This window comes from Lepidochelys kempii, chromosome 13 (assembly GCF_965140285.1).
Source record: "Lepidochelys kempii isolate rLepKem1 chromosome 13, rLepKem1.hap1, whole genome shotgun sequence".
In the NCBI taxonomy this organism is placed as follows: domain Eukaryota; kingdom Metazoa; phylum Chordata; order Testudines; family Cheloniidae; genus Lepidochelys; species Lepidochelys kempii.
Window position 1 is genome coordinate 1,698,112 of NC_136392.1, and position 21,252 is coordinate 1,719,363.

The following is a 21,252-nucleotide window of genomic DNA, read 5'->3' on the forward strand; positions in this document are numbered from 1 at the left end:
CAAGCTGTGTACCATTGGCAGGAGCGCCAGTTGGGAGCAGGGCCCCTGGCCGGGGGGGAGAGCAAAAGTTTGACAGGGCCCCGAAACCTGAGCGTCTCTGTGACCCCCACAACTCCTGGAGTGGAGCAGAGCCACGGCTGTGGGGTGAGTGTGGTTCAATCGTGCAGACCATGTGAAAAATTGCAGGGGTGTCTAGTAGCCCCTATATACAGAACGAGGTGACCATGGCCGGGTCAGCTGGGGTGAGCGGTCAGTGTCGCCGCTGTCTGATGGTGCCCATAATACGCAGGGGCTGCCGCTGGCTGGCTAAACAGGGGCAGCTCAGGGAATACATGGCAACACATATGGGATCTGGGGGTGGGTGAGTGGAAGGGCCGCTGGACGGGTGGACCAGCCAGCAGATACAAAGCTGCCTGTTGGCCGACTCCGAAAGTGTCCCAGACTCACCATGGCGCTCACGACTCGGCCAATGTAAACGGGGTCATTGCGGCGGGAGCAGTCTCGGTTTTGGTCTCGAAGGAATTTGGGGTTTGTATCCAGCAGCTGAAGGCAGATGTTCACAATGTCATCTTCAAACTGGTGTGGTGGAGAGAGAGAAGAAAAGGGAGAGAGCGCAGTGAAGCCCGGGAGCTGGAGCTCGCACAGCAGGCTACTTGTCCCCCCGGGGTGGGCGAGCATGCCCAGCAGTGGGACTAGGTTTGGGAGGGATAGAAAATAGCTATGTCCCAGGGTGGGAGACGTGGCAGGGGGACCCAGCCCCTCCCTCGCCTTAGGTCTGTCTCACTGTTCCAGTGTAACACGGAGGACACATGGCGAGGGTGTGAGAGAGCCCGGGGGGGGCGGGGGGGGCATCCTTTACAGCTGACTGCCCCCAGACCCACTCCTTTAGGGGGCAGAGGCTCTGCAGGTGTCTTGGTAGCTGGGGGTTACCCAGGAGGTTGCCCCTTAGTGTGCGGGCCACGGCCAGGACCCACAAGAGCTTGGACCAGCCCGGGGGGATCAGGCACTGACTGTCTCCCTGGTTCAAACGTCAGTGAGAATGCGCATTCCTGGCTGTTTCTCTGCTGTGTTCGCACCCAGCTCCGTACCAAGGCTCCTGAGAAACGCTTGGCATGTTTACTTAGGGAGGCCGCTCGGGAGACTTGGAAGGAGAAAGCGAGAGCCCGACGGGCTCAGTGGGACTGGTGCCCTGTCCTCAAGGCACCTGTGAGAGCAGTTCTGCGATGGGGCGGCATTGACATTTCAGAGCAATTTTATCTGACAGCCTGGGGCTTGTACAAAGCGGGGAGGGGGACAGGGAGTCTGGATGCTTTTGTCCATTTGTGCAGATAAGGAGCTGGTGTGTGCAAAGTTCAAGGCTAAGAATGGAAAATGAAATCGCTGAGCCTCCCACCCTCAGCACTGAGCAGACTGCTGGCGTGCAGCTGGGATGCCTCTTGGAAAGCCAGGTCATCAACCGGGCCCCACGCATCTGTGGGAACCCAGCTGCTTAGCCCCATCATCCTCACAGGAGTCACAAAACTTCCCTGAAGAGGCTCGGATCCTCCCATGGGCCTGGCTGCCTCTTGCCTCTTTAGGAGCCTGAATCCACCACTTGGGCCCTCCTGACATCCGCAGCAGCTGCCCAAATTCCCTCAGCACCCACTGTTCTGCTCTCAGCACCTGACTGTACCATTGGGTGTGCACACAGCACCCTTGGTGCTGCCCCACCCTGCCGCTCAGAGTCCGAGCTCTGGGGGTCCCCACCCATCTCGCCAGCAGGGCCCCGTCAGAGCACACCTGAGCCCCCCGGATGAGTGCGTGTCTCCCCTGCCCCAGTGCAGCTGAGTGTGACAGCCCTCACCTGGGAGGTGGGAGGACCAGGTTCAAGTCCCTGATCTGCAGCGGGAACTTGAGTGTCAGTGTCCCGCTTCCCAGGGGAACACCCTACCCGCCAGAACACTGGATGTGGGGGCGGGATGTCTCTTTCTGTCTGTAGATGGGGCTTAGGGCTCTTGGCTCAGGATCCCCAGAGGAGGGAGGTGTCTGTCTCTGGCCAACCAGCTGCTTAAGTGCCTAATCCCACCACGTTCCCTGCCTTTCACTCCTGGCTAGCTTAGGCAGCTCCCCACCCCGCTGGTTTCTGAAGAGTCCTTACTTAGGGTTTGGCTGCACGGTAAGGCAGTGCCTGGCAAGGCAGGCTGTGAACGTCTTGCACCCCAGCTTGCCGTGCACTCACGTGCTGTGTGGACAAACCCTTCAGCCAGCGTCTAGCTCTCCCCCTGCGTTGTGCAGGGAGCCTGGGGCTGAGGGTTGCCCTGGGCAGCCGGCGCTGTAATGCTGAGCCCTGCGCTGCGGAAGTGCCTTGGAGGAGCTGGGCTTGAGTGACAGCTGCTCTTCTGCACAGCCGACCAGGAGCCAGGGAACTCTGGTGACCCAGGGTGGTTTTTGTAACGGTGGAGGAGGAATTTGCTGCATTCAGGGGTGCAGGGGCGGTGAATGCTAAGAGGTTGGAAATTCAGCTCCACCCCAGACAGGACCCTCTCCTGGGAGGTGCTCAGAAATCTGCAGCTCTGTTGTCTGCCTTGGGAACTGCAGGTCACTCACCCCACTCAGAATCAGCCCCAAAGAGAGAGGAGCCCTCTCGAGCTCACGGGTGGGGGAACGTTGCTGGGAGCCACTTGCAGCCCCAGGCCCAATATGACCAAAGGCATTTGAAATGCAGACATGACATGCTCTTGACCAAAATACACCCGGGCGGAGCTCATGGCGCTGGCAGTCCCCTTATCAGCACTGTAACTTGGGAGGGGAGCTGGTTATCTTACAAAGGCCCCTCCATATGTTTCCCAGACAGAGGGTGTTTTTGTCATTATTATGGAATGTTCTGTCCTGGCCTCTCTCCCAGGCCTCGTTGGTTTAGGATTTATGGGCTGCTCCTGGGATCTGAACGCAGCATTTTCGCCTCCAGAAATGAGATTTTAATTTGCCTCCAGCGGCAGGTGGAGTGAGATTTCCACTGAGGTGTTATCAGAGGACACAGAAATTGACACCTGCTGCCAGGCACATGGGATGGGACGCACTGGGGGAGCAGCGAACCCTGTTCTGTGTGTTGGGGCTGGAGCTCTGAACCGCCAGGTTCACCTACTGCCACCCACGTGAGATAAAGGGACGTTAGACAGGCTGCAGCTTTGCATTGGGGTCCTCCTCCTGTGTAGGGGGACTCCCCACCGGCATGAAGCCGCTCCACCTCCACCACCTAGCCACATCTCCTCCTGCTCTAGGACCCCTCTCCCTGTGCCAGCGGAGACACCAGCAGAGGGCACGTGTTAAGGAGAGGCTCCGATGGGCCTGATTATCTGCTGGCAGAAGGGCCCAGTGGTGTAAGTTAAAGCTTTCGTTTATGCAGGACCCAGTCAGCAGTGATTAGCCCCCGGCGCTCTCCCCTCTCCACTGTGCCTGAGCAGAGCCTGGGCCCGGTGAGGAAGCCAGCCTGGTGTGGTCATGGGGGTTCTACGTGCTTCCCCACTAGCGACTCTTCCCAGAATCTTCTCATCTCTCCCCCTCTGACCTCCTCCTCCTGCCCCTCCAGCATCTCGGATCTTCATCCTTCGGGGGATGGAGGGGTGCTGGGCACCGCTCCCCTTGGACTCTCAGTGCCGGCAGGAGCGGACGGCAGACGGCTGGGGTGGAGAATGCTGCCTCTGCACAGCACAGCCCCCAGCAGCGAGGGACCAGGGCTGACGCCAGAAATGCAACGTCCCGCTTGGCCACGTGTGGCAGAACTGCCTGGTCACTGGGTCGGGATTGCTGTCTCCATTCTTCCAGGCCGTTAAGTGAGCCTGAAGGGGGATTGGTGACTTGGAGCAGGGGGAGGGATGTATCTTGCCATTCATGATGCTATCTGCCAGTAGCGGGTGGGTTCTGCTGTGTTTCCAGAGGGATCCTGCAGGCCCCTTTGAGGTGATATCCTGCATAATAGACTCTGACTAGCTGCACTGTGATGCTGCACCTGGAAGAACTCCGTGTGCAGGTTCCTCGGCAGAGATTACAGCCTGGGCCCCAAGTCCCTGTAACTGTGTTGCCAATTCAGGGCAGGAGATCAGGGCTGGAGACTCACCTGTCCGAAATTCCAGGGAATAGGGACGATGAACTTCAGAGATCCCTGGTAGATGAGGCCCTGCTGCGTCAGCACGAACTCACACCGCTGGTCTTCAAACTCGAGAAAGACGGAGTCGTCTGTGGGGAGAAGGGAGGGAGAGAACAGTGTGAGACGCTCTCCCCCCTCGATCCTCTCACTCCAGCACCCACGAACTAGCCGAGACTTCTGGGAAAAGCACGCAGTGGTGGGCGGCCGCAAACTCGTGGAATAATTCAATTGTAGCCCACAGAGTTTGGGCCATTGCCGGAGCAGCACCAAGCCTAGGACTCACGGCCCAGGGATGCAGGAGAAAAGGCCCTGTGTGGTGATGCTCTGACCCCACTGGGTCAGATCCTCAGCTGGCATGCACTGGCATCGCCCCACAGCTGCCCCTGGAACGACGGTCCCACAGCTGCTGAGTATCTGGCCCATTGTGGAAAATGGCCATGATTTCCCGTGAGCAATGCTGAAGGAAATGAAACCGTGCGTGCTGCAGACAACATTTTTCATGGAATTAGCTGTAAAAGGTCAATGCAATTAGATTTGAATTAAAATGTAACATTGGGGGGGGGTTGGCTTTGCTTGTGTGCTCTTCTCCGCCCCCACCCCCATCTTTTTTCCCACTGGAAAGGGGGAGGAAGAAAAAGGAAGAGAGGAGGAGGGAGGGAAACGCAAGAAAATGAAAACTGAAAAATATTCCTGTCAATGAGATTTTTGGTTTTTCTTGTTTCAGTGAAAAAAGTTGAACAATGTGGCCAAATGTTTTGTGTCGTTTGTTCATTGCAAAAACTTCCTGCCAGCCCTGGTGTTCCGTGGGGGCAGTGGCCAAGTGAAACTTTCTAAACTCCTTATCTCTGAAGAGTCAGCACAAAATGCTTTGGAATTCAGGAAGTTTGTAATTTTAGGCCTTTTATTTCACGTGGGTGACATCAGGCTGCACTTGGATGGGGGAGTCGGTGGGGGCAGATTCCTCTTACTGATGGGGAGAGCAGTGGGAGACAAGAACAAGGGGTGGGCAAGCAACCTGGTTGATCACTTGCCCAACCATGGCCAGACATTGGTCCCTCCCTCCACATGCTGCTGTCTGATCTCAGCAGGGATAGTGGTGGCTTTATTTGCACCCTGGCTGGCTCGTTAACATAGTGGCATTCAGAGCTGTGTGTTCTGCCCCATAACCTGTGTCCTGATGGCCATGGTAGCTGGGAGCAGGGCAGCGAGTGGGCAAGGGGTGGGAATTGAGATGTCCCCTTGCATCTGGCAGAGTTCATCCTGCCTCTGGATTCAGCGGCAAGGCTGGCTCCTACCTCCAGTCTGCGCTCTTCCCCATGCACCGGATTGCACCCACTGTCAGGGATTTTCCAGGGAGGGAGCAGATCTGCTCAGCCTTTGGAGAGGGACGCAGGCGTCCAACCATGTGTACATTCCTATGGCCTGGGAAGGGGAACCAGCGGTCTCTAGGGCTGCTGGCTCTAGGGTGAAGTTAGAGGGATCCTGGCTTGGAGCACAGCTGGGCCTGCTGCTGAAGCTCAGAGTCAGACCTCCCCTAAGTACTGGGTGTTTGGAGCTGGTGTTGGTTCGGCCCACCCAAGAGAGGCTGGTGTGGGCCATTCAGCTCCAGATTTGTGCAGTCCCAGGCAGAGGCTGTTGTTCCGAGTCTGTCCCATCTCCATTTTGGAGAGATCCCTGCAACTTAAATGGATGAATGAAAATCTCACCTGGACACCAAGGGTTAAAGAGCAAGATGAACTCTCCGAGCCTGAAGCTGGTGCCTTGGTATCCCATAGAGGCCTCCAGAGTCAGGGTATAGTGGCCGATCCGGGCGTCAGGAGGGGAGTAAATCAACAAGGAGAGAGAGGTTCCGTCCTGATGGTCCACGACTGCGCTCCATTCTGACGCCTGGAGGGCATCGGAGACGGGGAAATGGGACTTGGTTCCCGACGACTCGATGGGGCACGGCCCTGCCAGAACAAACGGCCTCGTTAGCACACCCTGCCTCTGGCCTCTCGCTTGGATAGTCCTGGGGACAATGCCTCTGGGGCCAGGGGAAGGACAATGCTCTTGTAGCTTCACCCTGTGTGAGCACCGCTCGAGAAACACTAGCCCTAGGATGCACCAGGGGCTATTCCAGCCTCCCGTGGCACAGCACCCCTCACCCTTTGCAGACATGTCCCGCTGGCCCCCGTTCTCCCTGCGTTGGCTGTAGGTAGCTCCCCTTATTGAACCAGCTGAGGCTCAGGCCCAGTGTTGGCACCGCGTCTGCCTTCACTGGCCCCACAGCAGGGCAGAGGCTGGGGGCGGTGGTGTCCTGAGCAGACCAGCATGCGGAGGGCAGGTGAGGCTAAGTGGCTGGCGTGCTGTGTGCGGGGGACTGCACCTCCTGCAGATGATTCTCTGCTCCCAGGACAGAGGAGCCACTTGATGGGTGATTCACGGGGGGACAGAATTCTCCTGATGCTTTCCTATGCGGCTGATGCACGTGAGGGACTTGTCAGCGTGGCAGGCAGACAATGGGGACCCCATTGCTCTGCTGGCTGGATTGGTATGTGATGAGCTGATCCCCTGCCTGCTATCATGGGGGGATGTCTCACGAGACCCTGGCGGACAGGGGCCTTTAGCCATGGGTAACATTCAGGCCCCAGGAGATGCACGGGACTGGAATTTCCAAGCTATGCGGTGCCCTGTGTGCTTTGCATTGGCTGCGTGTGCAGTAGTAACTGTGCACACATGGTTCCTGCAGCTGGGGACCCAGGGTCCTTTCCAGTCGCTCCCCATCAGCCTGTCCCTGGTCTGTACGCCCCTTTGGCTGTGATTCTGTCTGTGATTCAGTCTGCTTCTGCTCCTGAGTGGAGTTTGGGGGGAATGGTTGGTTCATGCCCCCCACCCCACCCTTCTGTGGACACACCAATGGAGACCCTAAGGGACGCACCCTGGGGAGCTCAGTGTTCAGACTGGGGCACCCCAGGCTGTCTGTGTAGTTGGGGGCCTTGTAAGCTCAAACTAACAGCTCTGCAGTAAGTGCCAGGTACAGCACCCAGATCCAGGACTGTGTGAAAGCATCTCTGCCAGCTACAGCCAAACATCCCATAGCAGCGCACCACAGCTGAGCATCACTAAGCCCCTGTTACACTGCGTTTCCACTCGCGGCCGAGCCCATCCAAGCTCTCATTCCAAAGCCAGCCGCTCTGGAACCGCAGGCGGGTCCCTGGGCGTAGAATACACCCCCGTGAGACGAGAGCCCGTGTCCCTTTCACGGAGCCTGGGCCCCACCTAGCACTCTTCACTTCCAGCGCCTAGCAGTGACATTAGTGCTGCCTTGGAACAGCACACCAGCAGTGCGCACAGCTGTCCTTTCACTCTGCTCAGAGTGTTACTCCTAGTGCAAGGAGCCGTCCTGGAACCAAACACTGCTCCTCCCAGAAACGGAGAGAACAGCTCGGACCTGGCCCTCCCCTGTGACTGCGCCCTGTGTCCAGGCAGCTGCAGTGACTGGCAGATTTCATTTCAAGTGATGTTCTGTGTGCAGGCTTCCCTCCCACACTGGGAACTCTGTGTTATGCTGGTCCTGGGCCCACACTCCACCGCTCCAGCGCCCTGCCCTTGCTGGGGAGTAGAACTTCATGACCAAAAATACACATGAACTAATGAGAGTGACACACTTTCTCCTCCTTTCTCCATCTGCGAGGCCCGGGGAGAGCTGACCTGGCTTGTTCAGACGCAGCTGGCTGAGCAGTTTCCCTTTTCAGCCCTGCTCCTTACTCATGTTCCCAAGGAATCCCCCTCCCCAGACAGGCGGAGGGAAACTGCTTCCTTCCCTTGCTCTCCCCTGCCCCCAAATCATTCCGGAGAAGAGCCAGGGGAAAGCTCTGCCTCCTCTCCACAGAGATGCTAATTCAGTGTTGCGAAGAGCAGAGGGGTGGGGACGTAGGTCTGTTATTGGATCTGTCCACACAAGGTACCCACCTGGAACTGCTTTAAAAATAGACACTGTCTGTTTGCACTGAAATAACTCCCCTTCCTTGCAGGACAGGGCTATTAGCAAGAACTAAGGGTGGGGATGACTTGGTGGCAAAGGCTCAGGTTTGGACTACATGGACTGCCTGGAACCTGAGGTTTGAAGCTGGCAAGGTAGAGACAGCTCTGTCCTGCTAGCCAGGTAGGTAAATTGAGGTCCGTGCAGTTTAGGCCCCCAAACGCTGAGCCCTTACCTGCTCTGTGTAGGTTTTAAAGAACCCCTAGCACTTTTCTGCAAGAGTAGACATGTTCGTCCCTGTGGCCAAAATGTCAGTTGCCCGCCACCCTCCACCCCAGAGGTAACTGCGTTCAGTTGTGCTCTATGGACACACTGTCGCTTGGAACACCCTTTGGGATCACTTGGGGTGAAGGCAGCGAGCAGCAGGTCAGTGGTTGCTGCGTCTGTGTCCAGAATGGCCTGGGTCACTCTGACAGGGAACGTGTCTTTCCGCATACATTTACTGACGGCACGCAGCAGGTGTGTATCACCTGTGTGGCTGCAGGGAGCGGGTGGAGACCTGAGGGCCCCAGGAGGTGTGAGTGCTGGTCTTGGGGGTGAGTGTGCCTAGCATGAAGCTAGGGTCACTGATTCTGGGCTTTCAGCCTGTTATGTCAGTTTGTAGAATTTGAAGATATACAAAATAGAAATGTTGTAAACAGGCAAGAAACACCAGGGCAAAAAACCGTTTCTAGGGAAGGGCACGTTTCCAAGGGCAGGCTTGAGTAAATCCCTGGAGCTTCAGAGAACGGCGAGAACTGCTAAAAGGCATCAACCCAGATGGGCAATTCGGGGGGAATTCCCTCCTGGCCCCTGCAGAATGTCAGTTTGTGCCCTGAAGCCTGATGGTTGATTATCTGGATCTTTGAGACAGGCCTGCACCAAAGCCCCAGCTCCAAACACCCCAGAACTGTACATCAGGATCCAAACTTTGCAGCTGGTGCCTTTCTCTCTCCAGGGCTGAGACAAACCTGCACTCTTTCCCCTGCTCCGTGGGGGCACCCTTAAAAGCTACAATGTTAGTAACAGCCCTGGTTTGATGGGACACAGAGGTGCGGCCCATCCACTCATAACCCATAGTCACCATCACAATTGCTTCTAGCCCCTGTGCCTGACTCAGTGGCCTCCCTTGGATCCTTGGACTGCACAAGCTGACTGGGGTAGGGTTTCTTATTTGTTCTACACTGATCGGCTGTTTGATTTTGACAGGCCCAGTGGGTGTAACTAGGGCACTGCTCTGAAAGTCACAGACCACAAACTCCCCTCCTCCTGTGCTGCTCAGAAACGTTCTGTCCAGGGCTGCTCTCCCCTAAACGAAACCCAGCAAACCCAGGGACACTAACCTTCCTCACCTGGAGTTTCAGGATGTGTCTCAAAAAACAAAAACCCTCTCCCAAGGATCTGTTCCCAAATGCAGCAGTAAGACAAACTCCCTGGGGAGTTCTTCGTTCTATCAAAGCCAAGGGCAGAAATCCCAATGACCTCAGAGGAGCCAGGATTCCACCATCTGTGCCTAACTCCAGGGCTAATTCTGGCTTGCTAGCGAGCTCTTCCTTGTGGAGGCTCTAGATTCAGTGACTTCTCTGGAGAATTTAGGGTTTTCCCCCCTGGGGAGATGCCATTACTTACAGGTGTGGCTCTGGCCCTAGTTTTGCATCTCAGCTCTGGGATCTAACTCGTCAGACACCTAGAATGGGTCATGTGTCGTCTAGGCATCCACCCATGGGGATGCCTGGTTCTTGTATTCCAAGATGGGGAAACACAAAAAGTCTGGTCATTTTTATTCATTACATTTTCATTCAAGATGATTGACATTTTTTGTTGAAACTTTTTTTTCTGACCAAAAGGTTTTTTTGTTGTTGTTGTTGACAGAATGGAAATGTTCATGAAAAGATTTCCATTTTCACTGAAAACATTCTGGCTTTTGTGCCAACCCCTTTTCCCTTCCCCTCCTCTCCCTCGTCTCTAGTTTTACTCTTTTTGTTGCAAATCTGAAAAATGTCTAGGAGAATTTTAAACAAAACCAAGTTTTGATGTTTTTGTTGCAACTTCTCATTGGGAAAAATAAATTCCCGGCTAACTCTATGATTCATGATTTTGAATGTCAGTCATGAGCTCTCCTGTCCTGGGCCCTGGCCCTGTTTAGGACTCTCTACCATGGAGGAGGACCTGCAGGAGGCTGGTAAAACTGCTTGAGACAAGACCAGGCTGGAGAAAAGGCATTATTTATTCTCAGAAGTGTCACACTTCAGCAAGTTGCCGGGCAGATTTTCCCAATTCCTCCAACCAAAGTCCCTCTGCACTGTCCTGGTGGGACCTGCTGTGCAGGAGAGGGTAGCGAATGTGCCCAGAGAGTTCAGCCTCTCTTCGGAAGCTGCTAACAAGTCAAATCTCGTATGCTAGACAGCGCAACGGCGTTGTGATGTGGACACAAGTGACTGGATGGAGTCTCACCGAACCAGCCTGGCCAGCGCGTGGTAATGCCTCCTCCTCTGGGGCAGGTATGAAGCTGGAGCAGAAGGCCCCAGAGCTCATTCCCAATCCCATGGGCCAACTGGTGTCCCTCCAGTAAAAGTTTGTCAGTACAAAGGTTTGGAAAGACATAAAGTGGCTGAAACTATTAATAGAATCTGTGCTGCATTGCAGGGAGCAGTCTCATCCTCCCTGCCCTTGGCAGCTCTTCTGGGCTGCAGGAGGATGGCTTTCTGCTTGGAGGTGGGAGGGACTGGGAGTCAGGGAAGGCACACACGTTGCATCCGCACGTCAGAAATACCCTGTGAGTCTAGTGAGTCTAGGTCCCAGGTCACCTGGCTTGGGCTCGTCCTGCCGGGCTAAAAATGGCAGTGTAGCATTTTGGGCACAGGCTGGAGCCTGGACTCTGAAACTCAGCGAGGGGGTGGGTCTCAGGGCCTGGGATCCAGCCCGAGTCTGAACATCTACATGGCTATTTATAGCCCTGCAGCGCGAGCCTTGCGAGTCCAAGTCATTTGACCCGGGCTCTGAGACTTTTTGTGCTGTGTGGATGTACCCATTGTGACTAACTCCTGAGAAATTCCATGCACATACTTGAGGAGGATGGGACCTTTTCTTCCTTGATACTGTATTGCTAAGGAAGGTGGGTGTTGGCCCGCCTGCAAGCTTCCTGGTTTTGTTCCCCTCCCCAGCCCTCTTTGGTTGTCCTTGGCGGGAAACAGCTGCCTGATGTTCAGAGATAACAGGGGGAGCCAAGATCTAAGTATCTTTCTCCCCCTCACCCACCCAGGCCTGGAGCAGCCCAGGTCTTGAATAAATAACCCTAGTGTGACACTGAAGACGGGGCAGTGTTTGAGATAAACCTGGGTGGGAATATTCAGGCAGGAATTAAAGCCCCCAAATCCATGCAGGCTGCTATAACCACGGACAGCTAAAGGAGTCCTCCAGCCCCCAAAGTGCTGTGGGATGGCGGGAAGTTCCGTTCCTGTGTGGCGGGAAGTTCCGTTCCATCCTAGCTTTGTTCTGCGAGCGTGTGAATATAATGTAACTGGAATATGCTTCATGCAAAAGGTCTCTTGTAAGGTATCTTTACAAAGCTTATAATCTATTGAGTGTGGTCATCCTATTTGTATTCTTGTATCTGAAACTAGAAATATGAAACATAACTCTGAGGGCCGATTGTAATTATGCAAAGTGTGGGCCATTAATGGTGGCTTGGAATCTTGATGGCTCCCATTAACCAGGACAATTGGTTGTAAATGGCTCTGTTTACTTGTAAGTCTTCCTGTACACCTGTGTGCTGGCAAGTGGGTAATGAAGTCTTACAGTGACATGTGATCATGTCACCTGGACTGGAATCCATCTTTAACCTGATGCTTTTCCATTGAAAAGGAGGGGTGGGAACCCAGAGAGGGACAAAGGATTCCCGCCTTGTGCAAAAGCTATATAAGGGGGTGGAACAGAACAGAGGGGGTTGCAGTCATGAGAAATCCCCTAACTACCACCTGAGCTGGAACAAGAGCTGTACCAGGGGAAAGGATTGGGCCCAGACTAGGAAGGTGTCCAGTCTGGGAAAAAAGCTTATTGAAACATCTCTGAGGGTGAGATTTTATCTGTATTCAGTTTTCTTACTGTATTAGGCTTAGACTTGCGTGTTTTATTTTATTTTGGTTGGTAGTTCACTTTGTTCTGTCTGTTATCACTTGGAACCCCTTAAATCCTACTTTTTGTATTTAATAAAATCGCTTTTTACTTAAAAAGAACAGGAGGACTTGTGGCACCTTAGAGACTAACCCATTTATTTGAGCATCAGCTTTCATGAGCTACAGCTCACTTCAGCTCACGAAAGCTCATGCTCAAATAAATGGGTTGGTCTCTAAGGTGCCACAAGTCCTCCTGTTCTTTTTGCGAATACAGACTACTACTCTGAAACTGCTTTTTACTTATGAATTAACCCAGAGTAAGTATTAATACCTGGGGGGGGGGGGGGGAACAGCTGTGCATACCTCTCTATCAGTGTTATAGAGGGCGAACAATCTATGAGTTTACCCTGTATAAGCGTTATACAGAGTAAAACGGATTTATTTGGAGTTTGGACCCCATTGGAAACTGGGTATCTGGGTGTTGGAGACAGGAGCACTTCTTAAGCTGTTTTCAGTTAAACCTGCAGCTTTTGGGAGACGTGGTTCAGACCTGGGTCTGTGTTTGTAGCAGGCGAGCGTGTCTGGCACAACCAGGCAGGGCACTGAAGTCCCAAGGTGGCCGGGAAAATGGGCTCAGAGGTAGTCCCAGCACATCAGGTGGCCGTCCCAGGGGGGTTTCTGCGACCCGACCCGTCACAGCAGCACCCTAGCTGCGTTCTCCCCGGTAGCGCCTGCAGGGCTGGATTAGTGGCGTACACAGCTGGTGGAAGTACGATCCAATGTGGGTAGCGGGATGAGTAGTGGAGTTGGCCCATCCCAAGCACTGACGGTGGGGCTGGGTCTTTCTTACTGGGTTATACGGTCACCTGGGCAGGACCGAGATAAATAAACCTTCTGTCAGGCTGTCCCTTTGCTAGGCTTCCCTACGGTGTTCTGTCCCTGGACAGGCCTGGGGCTCATGCTCTGCTCTGCTGGGAAAGGAGTTTGGTTTGGCTAACCTTGACCCACCCAACTCTACTGCATCAGCACACCTGGCCTCTCTTGGTGACGTCCCTCTTTGGAGGTCTAATTTTACTCAGCAATTGAAAGATGGAAATTCCCCAGACATTGGCCCAACCCCAAGAGAAAAAACGTGCCCAGACTTTGAGATGGTTCATAGCCAAAACCTCAGAACCAAACCCACATCCTTCTGGGCTGGGTCCACCACTATTGTTCCTGCATGTCTGATTTCTCCCAAGATGGAGAATAGCTGTACCTTGACAGCTTCCGTGTGCAAACAAGCCTTTAGTCTATGGAGGGTGGAAGCACAGTGGGACCAGGAATTGGGAGTTTTGGGCTACATTCCTGATTCTACCACAGACTCTCTGTGTGACTTTGGACTCTCACTTAAGCTGCCTTCTGTGCCTCAGTTTCCTATCTGTAAAATGGGGATAATATTACTGCCTTTTGTCATGGTGGTGACATGATGCTCAGTTAATTAATATTTATTAGGTACTTAAGATTCTCAAGTGGAAGGTACTATGTGCATGTACAGAGGGTCCATGCCACTAAGGGATATGACTATTTTATACTTGCTATCATTATTTTATTCTGAATTCCTTGAGCTGGAACCTTAGAGTACCATAAAAATAGCTTGTGAATGAAACTCTTATTTGGCTTCTGAAACCTTCTGGCTAAAGTACCTCTTATTATTCCTAGTAGTAGTTTGTTTTTCTAGTTATGGTAATGCAAATCACAGGCGTGAAAGTGACTGCTTGGATTTTTGGAATGCCGCATTAGGAGCCTACAGATGTTATGGATTCCAACTCAGACGTTCCAAGGTAATAGCTGGGCAAAGCCCAACCCTGTCAGCTCCTCTGAAATAATCCTTCCCACAGACTGATTGACTTGTCTTCATGCCCAAACACTTAAGACGTGTGGAACGTGGCAACAATGAACATTGTTGGCTATGGGGAGTTAGTGTTACACTCAAGCAAATAATATTCACAAGTGCTGGGGCTTTCTTTCAACTATTATTATATTGTGGAGCCTCTGTTTTTATATCTTTCTGTCCGGGACTGTGAGGAAAAACCACCTATGACATCAGGATCAGTGCCAGGGAAATTTTACTTTAATGTTGGAAATAACATGACTGAGATAACAGGCTCCTGACAGGAAGAGGAAGCCGTCCTCTCAGATCCCACAATGTAAAACAAAGAAAGAAAAGTTTGGACCAAGGGCTTTTAGATTCACTTTGTAAGTTGTAAAAACAAGCAAAGATAAGCCATGGGGGAAGCAATTTGTTTTCTTGAACAAAAATGTGAGGGCCATTCATGCGGTAGTGCTTGCTTATCTGGATGGTGACAGACCCCCGGAGGGACTGTCTCCGGGGAATGGGGCAGGGTTGGCCTCTTACTGCGGTGAGGGGTGGGGAGGTGGGGTGACGGGGGTGGAAATTGAGGACTGCTTGCCTATAAAATGATGGAGGGAGAGGGGGAATCTGTATACGAGTGACAAGTGTGGAAAGTGCTTTTTTGAATGGGCTGGGGCAGGGATGGCTCTCTCCGTGATGACTGGGGTAGAAAGTGCCCCTCCTGGATGTGATGGCGCTGAGGTGGCTTAGCTGGGCATGGCCTCTCTCTGAGGGGAGGGTGGGTGAATATGTCTGTCTCTGAGGTGAAGGGGTAGGACGGCTCATCTCTGAAGTGATGTGACAGGGGAGGATATTGTGTGTGTCTCTGAATGAGGGGATGGAGGTGGCTCCTCTCCAAGCTGACCACAGCTGAGTTTAGTGAATAGCTCTGGACTTACCTGTCTCTACGTTGAGAGCAAGTTTATCCACTCCTTCCTCATAACCCCTTCCAGTGAAGAGCAGCGTGATGGTGAAAGACTGTCCCCTCCTCACAACGAGCTGCTGGTTGCCCATGTCAGCTGTCATGTGGTTCTGATTGTTGCTCTCACACTCCAGGTTGCATGATTCCAGCACCAGATCTGCAAAACCAACAGCATCTAAAGCTCTCTTTCAGGAAGGCAGCAAAGACAGAGGACAAACTGACCCAGACTCCACCCTCTCTTCCTTTGAATCCATTTAAAAAGAACAGGAGTACTTGTGGCACCTTAGAGACTAACAAACTTATTACAGCATAAGCTTTTGTGGGCTACAACCCACTTCATTGGATGCATAGAATGGAACATATAGTAAGAAGATATATATATAGATATAGATATACATACAGAGAAGGTGGAAGTTGCCATACAAACTGTGAGAGGCTAATTAGTTAAGATGAGCTATTATCAGCAGGAGAAAAAACTTTTGTGGTGATAATCAAGACGGCCCGTGTAGACAGTTGACAAGAAGGCATGAGGATACTTAACTTAGGGAAATAGATTCAATATGTGTAATGACATATGTAGTCAATATGTAGTGATTCAGAGGCTGGGCACCAAACTCTGATGCTCCAATTGAGAAGAGATCAGTTTTACTCCTACAGAGCTCATGCATTTGGCTTCACTACCGTGTGTTTCTCATGTGTGTGCACACACAGCCAGGTTGTTGTTCTGCTGTATTTAGGGAATGCAGGTTGCATCTCCATGCATGAGCAGGGAACACTGAGTCCCAGGGGATTCACTAGATGGGAATCTTTACCTTGGTGTATGTCGGTGTAACACAGGGCTGGATCTAGCCCCCTTCTCCCCCCACCACACCCCACACTCATGAATAGTCATCTACTAATACTCAGTACAAGTTTGGTTGATAAAGGTAACACTGTTGATGTAACACACATAGATGTCTGTAAGGCATTTTACTTGGTACCACATGATATTTTGATGAAAATACTAGAATGATATAAAATTAACATGGCACACAATGAAAAGGATTAAAAACTGGCTAACTGATAGGTCTCAAAAAGTAGCTTGTAAATGGGGAAACTTCATCAAGGAAGTTGGGATCAGTTCTTGGCCATACACTATTTAATCTTTTTATCAATGACCTGGAAAAAAACATAAAATCATCCTTGGTAAAGTCTGCAGATGACACAAAAAATTGAGGAGTGGTAAATAATGAAGAGGACAGATCACAGATTCAGAGTGATCTAAATTGTTTGGTAAACTGGGTGAAAGCAAACTATATATGTTTTAATATGGCTAAATGTAAATAGACACATCTGGAAACAAAGAATGCAGGCCATACTTACAGGATGGGAGGACTCTATCCTGGGAAGCAGTTACTCTGAAAAAGATTTGGGGGTCGTGGTGGATAATCAGAAGAACATGTGCTCCCAGTGGGAAGCTGTGGCCAAAAGAGCCAATGCAATCCTGGGATGCATGAACAGGGAAATCTCCAGTAGGAGCAGAGAGGTGATTTTCCCTCTGTATTTGGCACGTGTGCGACAGCTGCTAGAATCCTGGGTCCAGATCTGGTGCCCATAATTCAAGAAGGAGGCTGATAAATTGGAGAGGATTCAGAGGAGAGCCACAAGAATGAATAGAAAACAATCCGTATAACGATAGACTCAAGGAGCTCAACCTATTTAGAAAGTTTAGGGGTGGCTTGATTACTTTCTGTAAGTACCTACATGGTGTCCCAGCCCCCTGATAATTTCCATTGCCCTCTGCTGGACTCTCCCCAATTTGACCACATCCCTTTTGTAGTGCGGGGACCAAAACTGGACACAATACTCCAGTGTGGGCTCACGAACGCCGAATAGAGGGGAATAATCACTTCCCTCGATCTGCTGGCAATGCTCCTATTAATACAGCCCAATATGCTGTTGGCCTTCTTGGCAACAAGGGCACACTGCTGACTCATATCCAGCTTCTTGTCCGCTGTAATCCCCAGGTCCTTTTCTGCAGAACTGCTGCTTAGCCAGTCAGTCCCCAGCCTGTAGCAGTGAATGGGATTCTTCCTTCCTAAGTGCAGGACTCTGCACGTGTTCTTGTTGAATCTCATCAGATTTCTTATGGCCCAATCCTCCAATTTGTCTAAGTCACTCTGGACCCTATCCCTACCCTCCAGCATATCTACCTCTCCTCCCAGTTTAGTGTCAAACTTGCTGAGGGTGCAATTAATCCCATCATCCAGATAATTAATAAAGATGTTGAACAAAACCAGCCCCAGGACTGACCCCTGGGGCACTCTGCTTGATACTGGCTGCCAACTAGACATCGAGCCGTTGATCACTACCCGTTGAGCCTGACAATCTAGTCAGCTTTCTATCCACCTTATAGTCCATTCATCCAGCCCATACTTCTTTAACTTGCTGGCAAGAATACTGTGGGAGACTGCAGTAAAAACTTTGCTAAAGTCAAGATATATCACATCCACCGCTTTTCTCATATCCACAGAGCCCTTTATCCCATCATAGAAGGCAATCAGTTTGGTCAGGCATGACTCGCCCCTTGTGAATCCATGTTGACTGTTCCCGATCACCTTCCTGTCCTCCAAGTGCTTCAAAATGGATTCCTTGAGGACCTGCTCCATTATTTTGCCGGGGACTGAAGTGAGGCTGACTGGTCTGTAGTTCCCCGGGTTCTCTTTCTTCCCTTTTTAAAATCTGGACACTATATTTGCCTTTTTCCAATCGTCCGGGACCTCCCCCGATCACCACGAATTTTCAAAGATAGTGGCCAATGACTCTGCAATCACATCTGCCAACTCCCTCAGCACTCTTGGATGCATTAGATCTGGCCCCATGGACTTGTGCATGTCCAGCTTTTCTAAATAGTCCTTGTCAAGGTTCCTTCCCCACTCTGAACTCTAGGGTACAGATGTGGGGACCTGCGTGAAAGACCCCCTAAGCTTATTTTTACCAGCTTAGGTTAAAAACTTCCTCAAGGTACAAACTTTGACTTGTCCTTGAACCCTATGCTGCCACCACCAAGCGTCTTAAACAAAGAACAGGGAAAGAGCCCACTTGGAGATGTCTTCCCCCAAAATATCCCCCCAAGCCCTACACCCCCTTTCCTGGGGAAGGCTTGATAAAAATCCTCACCAATTTGCATAGGTGAACCCAGACCCAAACCCTTGGATCTTAAGAACAATGAAAAAAACAATCAGGTTCTTAAAAGAAGAATTTTAATTAAAGAAAAAGTAAAAGAATCACCTCTGTAAAATCAGGATGGTAAATACCTTACAGGGTAATCGGATTCAAAACATAGAGAATCCCTCTAGGCAAAACCTTAAGTTACAAAAAGACACAAAAACAGGCATATACATTCCATTCAGCACAGCTATTTTACCAGCCATTAAACAAAAGAAAATCTAATGCATTTCTTGCTAGATTGCTTACTAACTTTTTACAGGAGTTCTGGAGAGCATTCCTGACCTGGTCCCGGCAAAAGCATCACACAGACAGACAGACCCTTTGTTCCCCTCCAGCTTTAAAAGTATCTTGTCTCCTCATTGGTCATTTTGGTCAGGTGCCAGCGAGGTTGTCTTAGCTTCTTAACCTTTTACAGGTGAAGGGGTTTTGCCTCTGGCCAGGAGGGATTTTATAGTTCTGTATACAGAAAGGTGGTTACCCTTCCCTTTATATTTATGACAGTCCTTAACCTGTTCCTTCACCACTGTTCTTTCACCATGGCCAAAGCTCCCAGGAGCAAACTGAAACTAATTAATATTTTAAGCAACTTGCTTGTGTGGGAGAGAGAAGTAGCATCCTGGCTGTCTCTGGGCTAAAATCTCTCTTGGATCATCACTGGGGCCGGGGGATGCGTTTGCTAATCTCCTCCCCACTCTCCCTTCTCCCAAGACACAGACAAGTGTGACACAGTTTACAGTCGCTGTAGCTCTGAATGCTGAAGGCAGCCCCGATTTGGTAGCACCCATAGAACTCACACAGCACTCTTCGTGTGTCAATCTCAAAGAGCATTACAGAGCTGACGCATGTTACGTTCCCCATTCCACCAGGGAGGAAACTGAGGCGCACAGAGAGAAGTTCCATTCCCCTGTGCCTAATGTCACGCAGCCAGTCAGCGGTAGAGGTTTCCAGTGCTCAGTTCTGTGCCAGACCCCTTGCACTAGGCTTCTGCTCTTAATGATACAGAGGCGGCGAGGCCTGAGGCCAGGCCTAAGGTGTGTCGCAGAGCTGCGCTGGGTCCATCAGGATTTAAGGGCAGGAGAGGCTTGCAGAGGGCCAGCAGCAGAGGTCAGTGCTTATCCTTCCTACCTCTGGAGGAGTTTGGCTTCAGGCTTCTGCTGCCAGGTTGTTTTGGTTGTTCCCTCCCAAGAGAGAGAAGCATTTCTGAGCTCGGGGAATGCTTGGCTTTGGATGTTCCCTGTGCCCTCCGTCAGGCTGACAGGAAGTTTCCTATCTCCTATGCCTTGACAAATCGGAGAGACTGACCATAAACGTGCTGAGAAAAGGGATGTCTGATGAGGTGGCCTGAGGCGTTCTGTGGGGCATGCTTTTGTGGCAGTAGGGCAGAGAGACACTGATATAAGCAGGGCCTGTGTAGGCAGCCGGTGATAATCAGACAGCACCATTTTACCCGCTGTTTCAGCATGGTTTCCTGGGGCAATGTGATATCATTCATCATTGTTCAAGGCTAGCGACCCGTGAATGCATTGCAGTCAGGCAGATTAGTTGCCAGAATAAGTGAAAGTATTTAATGTAGGAGAACACATAGCGAGTTCAGTGCCAGAGTACCTGAGCCGGAAAACCAGGGCCTGATTTATGGAGCAAGTGCCGACAGGGCTGGGGCTGCTCAGCTCACTGCTGCTTTGGTCCCATCCTCTCTCAGCCATCGGTCACCTAGAGCCGTGGTTCTCAACCGGGGGTATGCCTACCCCAGGGGGGACGCACGCAGAGCTCTTCCAGGGGGTACATCCCCTCAACCAGAGGTTTGCCTAGTTTTACAACAGGCTCCAGAAACAGCACTAGCGAAGTCAGAACAAACTGAAATTTCCTACAGACACTGACCTGTTTGTACAGCTTGTGATACAGGAGGGTCAGGGAGCAGTGGGGGAGGTTTCAGAGCAGCAGCCGTGTTCGTCTGTATCCGCAGAAAGAACAGGAGGACTCGGGGCACCTTAGAGACGAACCCACTTATCTGAGCACGAGCTCTCGTGAGCTACAGCTCCCTTCATCGGACGCATACCGTGGAAACTGCAGCAGGCTTTATATATACACAGAGATCATGAACCAAAACCTCCTCCCACCCCACTGTCCTGCTGGTAATAGCTTATCTAAAGTGATCATCAGGTGGGCCATTTCCAGCACAAATCCAGGTTTTCTCACCCTCCACCCCCCCACACAAATTCACTCTCCTGCTGGTGATAGCCCATCCAAAGTGACAACTCTCCACACAATGTGCATGACAATCAAGGTGGGCCATTTCCAGCACAAATCCAGGTTTTCTCATCCTCCACCCCCCCCCCCCGCCCCCACACACAAACTCACTCTCCTGCTGGTAATAGCCCATCCAAAGTGGCAACTCTCTACACAATGGGAGAGGGGAAATATATAAGCCCTAGGCTAATTAAGGCATGGTTCCCTGTAGACTAGGGAGGGTTGCTATAGGTCAGTGGTTCCCAGACTTAAACAGCCCGCCAACCCCGTTCACTAAATTGTGAAATCTCGTGAACCCCCTCCTAAAAATGAATATTTCCAGGGATTTAAGTTTAAGTTGGGGGGAGGGATAGCTCAGTGGTTTGAGCATTGGCCTGCTAAACTCAGTGTTGTGAGTTCAACCCTTGAGGGGGCCATTTAGGGATCCGGGGCAAAAATTGGGGATTGGTCCTGCTTTGAGCAGGGGGTGGGACTAGATGACCTCCTGAGGTCCCTTCCAACCCTGATCTTCTATGATTCTATGAAATTTCCTCCGAACTCTGTGAGGCTTCTGCTGCTGGACCCCGTTGACCGCCCCGGTCAACTAAGCTCCACTGAGCTTGGGCTGCAGGTCCAGCTGACCGCCGGGGCCTCGGGCTGCCAGCCCCGACTGCCCGGCCCCACACTCCCTGGGGCTCGGCCTGTCTGCCCGGCAACCGGGTCCTACCTGCTGCCCCCAGTGCCCGGGGTCCTCTGGCCGCC

General features: G+C 51.8%; 1 protein-coding gene across 2 annotated transcripts in view; it reads right to left on the reverse strand.

The window, feature by feature from the left end:
• Positions 1 to 21,252, reverse strand: part of TGM2 (transglutaminase 2) — a 38,357-nt gene that overhangs the window by 11,384 nt on the left and 5,721 nt on the right. The window contains exons 1-5 of one of the 2 annotated variants that reach the window (XM_073308769.2): positions 20,143 to 20,299; positions 15,032 to 15,211; positions 5,833 to 6,075; positions 4,097 to 4,215; positions 448 to 576 (exon numbers count right to left, since the gene is read on the reverse strand). In XM_073308769.2, the coding sequence (XP_073164870.1) occupies positions 448 to 576; positions 4,097 to 4,215; positions 5,833 to 6,075; positions 15,032 to 15,158 (618 nt within the window). In that variant the 5' untranslated portion in view covers positions 15,159 to 15,211; positions 20,143 to 20,299. Of the gene's footprint in view, positions 1 to 447; positions 577 to 4,096; positions 4,216 to 5,832; positions 6,076 to 15,031; positions 15,212 to 20,142; positions 20,300 to 21,252 lie in introns of those variants that run through there. The other variant, XM_073308768.1, reaches the window with a different exon arrangement.